Source organism: Sesamum indicum, linkage group LG8, assembly GCF_000512975.1.
Source record: "Sesamum indicum cultivar Zhongzhi No. 13 linkage group LG8, S_indicum_v1.0, whole genome shotgun sequence".
NCBI lineage: Eukaryota > Viridiplantae > Streptophyta > Magnoliopsida > Lamiales > Pedaliaceae > Sesamum > Sesamum indicum.
Genome location: NC_026152.1, coordinates 4,569,297 through 4,571,386, shown reverse-complemented (window position 1 = coordinate 4,571,386; position 2,090 = coordinate 4,569,297). Strand labels below are relative to the sequence as shown.

Sequence of the window (2,090 nt, the reverse complement as noted above, 5' to 3'; positions counted from 1 at the left end):
ATATTGAAAATGAGTATATTATCCCCTATGAAAAAAAATATAACAATTTATACCCCTATACTTTTTAAAATGAAGCAATTTACCTTCTTATATAGGGAGGTAGATTGCTTTATTTTAAAAATCATAAGGGGTACATTGTTATATTTTAAAAAATACAGGAAGGTAAAACACTATTTGTTTTTTCATAAGGAGGTAATTTACTCGTTTGCAATATCAAAAGGGGGTTGCTTGCATTTTTTTTACTACTCGACACTATGCACTAATCCTAGGATGGAGAAGACCGATAAGTTGTTAGCAAACGTTCTTTTCTTGCTTTTAATCGTAGATATGAGCTATCATAGCACAAGTGACATTAACAAAATCGGGTTCCTCCCAATTGTGCAGCTGAAGACACACAGATACAACGAAGTGGAACTATATTGAGCTACAAGAAGAGTTCTCCGTAGCTAGCTCGAAACCTCAATCGGTTTCGTTGATCATATACAGTCTCTGCCCATCCGTGATCATGTCGACATCAAAAATTTTACCCCCATCTTCTGACAAAATGCAGGATCCGTTTGGCGATTCCAGTTGGTCCGATGCTGCTTTTATCAGCTCGTCAATGGTGTTAGGAACCCACATTACGATGCCGTGTTTTCTACCCTCTTTGGGATCCCATGGATGGAATGGAAACACGGTGCACTTCTTTGTGTGTTTTCTATCTGTTACAGAAACCATGAGTTTCGAAGTTGACAAACGTATTGACAACAAAAAAGAGCATATCAACCACAAAGATTGTGGTGAATTACTTGTATTCATGTGCTTGCAATGAGAGTGATTGTTAGAATAAAACATTGAGAAAACATAATCACAAACACTTTGTAAGTTTATTTTCGAAATAATACTTAGCATCTTATAACCTTCAAAAGTATTTGATAAGATGTACGAACTTATAAGACTTTCTAAATAAATTTAGTCAAATATTCGGAGAATTTTGGAGTTTAAAGTACCTGTGACCTCTTGAGAGCATTCAGGATATTCGGATAATTGAGCCTTTTTTGCCTCTTCTAAAAGTCTAATCATATTTTTGTTTCCGCACAATCTACCTTCATCCAGTGGAGTATTTCCCCATCTGAAAAAATTATACATAGCCAGATAACATCTTAGTTGAAGTATAAGAGAGAGAGAGAGAGAGAGAGAGGGGGGTATTGTAAGTATCACTCAGACACTGCTGGCTCTTGAGATGCCATTTTGAGTGCAAATACCTGTCCTTTGAGAAGACACTGGCTCCAGCTTCTACAAGCAACTTCGCCATCAAATATAATCCTTGCGATGCTGCTAAATGAAGAGGGGTTCGATGATCATAGTCTTTCGAATTTGGATCAATTCCATTGGCTAACACCCGTCTGAGCAAATCCGTGTCACCTTTGGAGACCACTGTGCATAAGTAAGCACCAGGGTTATCAATCTTCAGTAAGGCCCCTTCTCTCGAAAGCAATGAAGCAACTCTGTCATGTCCGCTCTTGATGGCCTCAAGTAACGGCGTGTTGCCAAAATTATCTGTTCAGAAGAGCACCGGCCATAAGCTCCTTTTTATGTTTATGAACTCTCAAGTTGAATATGATTTCAAGCAAAGCATGTTACCTTCGGCATTGATGTCCACGCCTTCTTGTATAAGGAAAAGAGTAACATCTTCGTATCCTCTTGATGCAGCAAGATGCTGTGGAAAAAATAGCGTAGTGTATTATGGCTATCTCTGTATTAGTTTGGTCAGCAAAATGAATCTCACTATTTCTTCAAAGATAACTCAGACAAGATTGAAGTGACATCTGTACAGAAAACGGGCGCTAGTTGATGAATTATCACCCATTGGCTATTTAAACTAAGTGTGTTCAGTTTCCATATCAAATATTAAATGACAGAGGATAGATTTTAAGCTGTTGAATCCATACCAAGGCCGATCTTCCATCGTAATCCTTCTTGTTGGGATCAGCTCCAGATCGGATCAGGCTTTTCAGCTGATATAAGTCCCCGTAATAAGCTGCACTGTTCACTCTCAAAGCAAGCTCAGCCTCTTGTTTCCCGATATGGAATGTAATATCTGACTCCAG

General features: G+C 38.3%; 1 protein-coding gene across 1 annotated transcript in view; it reads right to left on the bottom strand.

Moving 5' to 3' along the window:
- The window catches only part of LOC105167760 (potassium channel SKOR-like), a 9,435-nt gene continuing 7,629 nt past the window's right edge, over positions 285–2,090 (bottom strand). The window contains exons 9-13 of the mRNA XM_020695844.1: positions 1,932–2,084; positions 1,624–1,699; positions 1,245–1,539; positions 990–1,111; positions 285–701 (exon numbers count right to left, since the gene is read on the bottom strand). Coding sequence (XP_020551503.1) covers positions 460–701; positions 990–1,111; positions 1,245–1,539; positions 1,624–1,699; positions 1,932–2,084 — 888 coding nt within the window. The 3' untranslated portion in view covers positions 285–459. The remainder of the gene's footprint in view (positions 702–989; positions 1,112–1,244; positions 1,540–1,623; positions 1,700–1,931; positions 2,085–2,090) is intronic.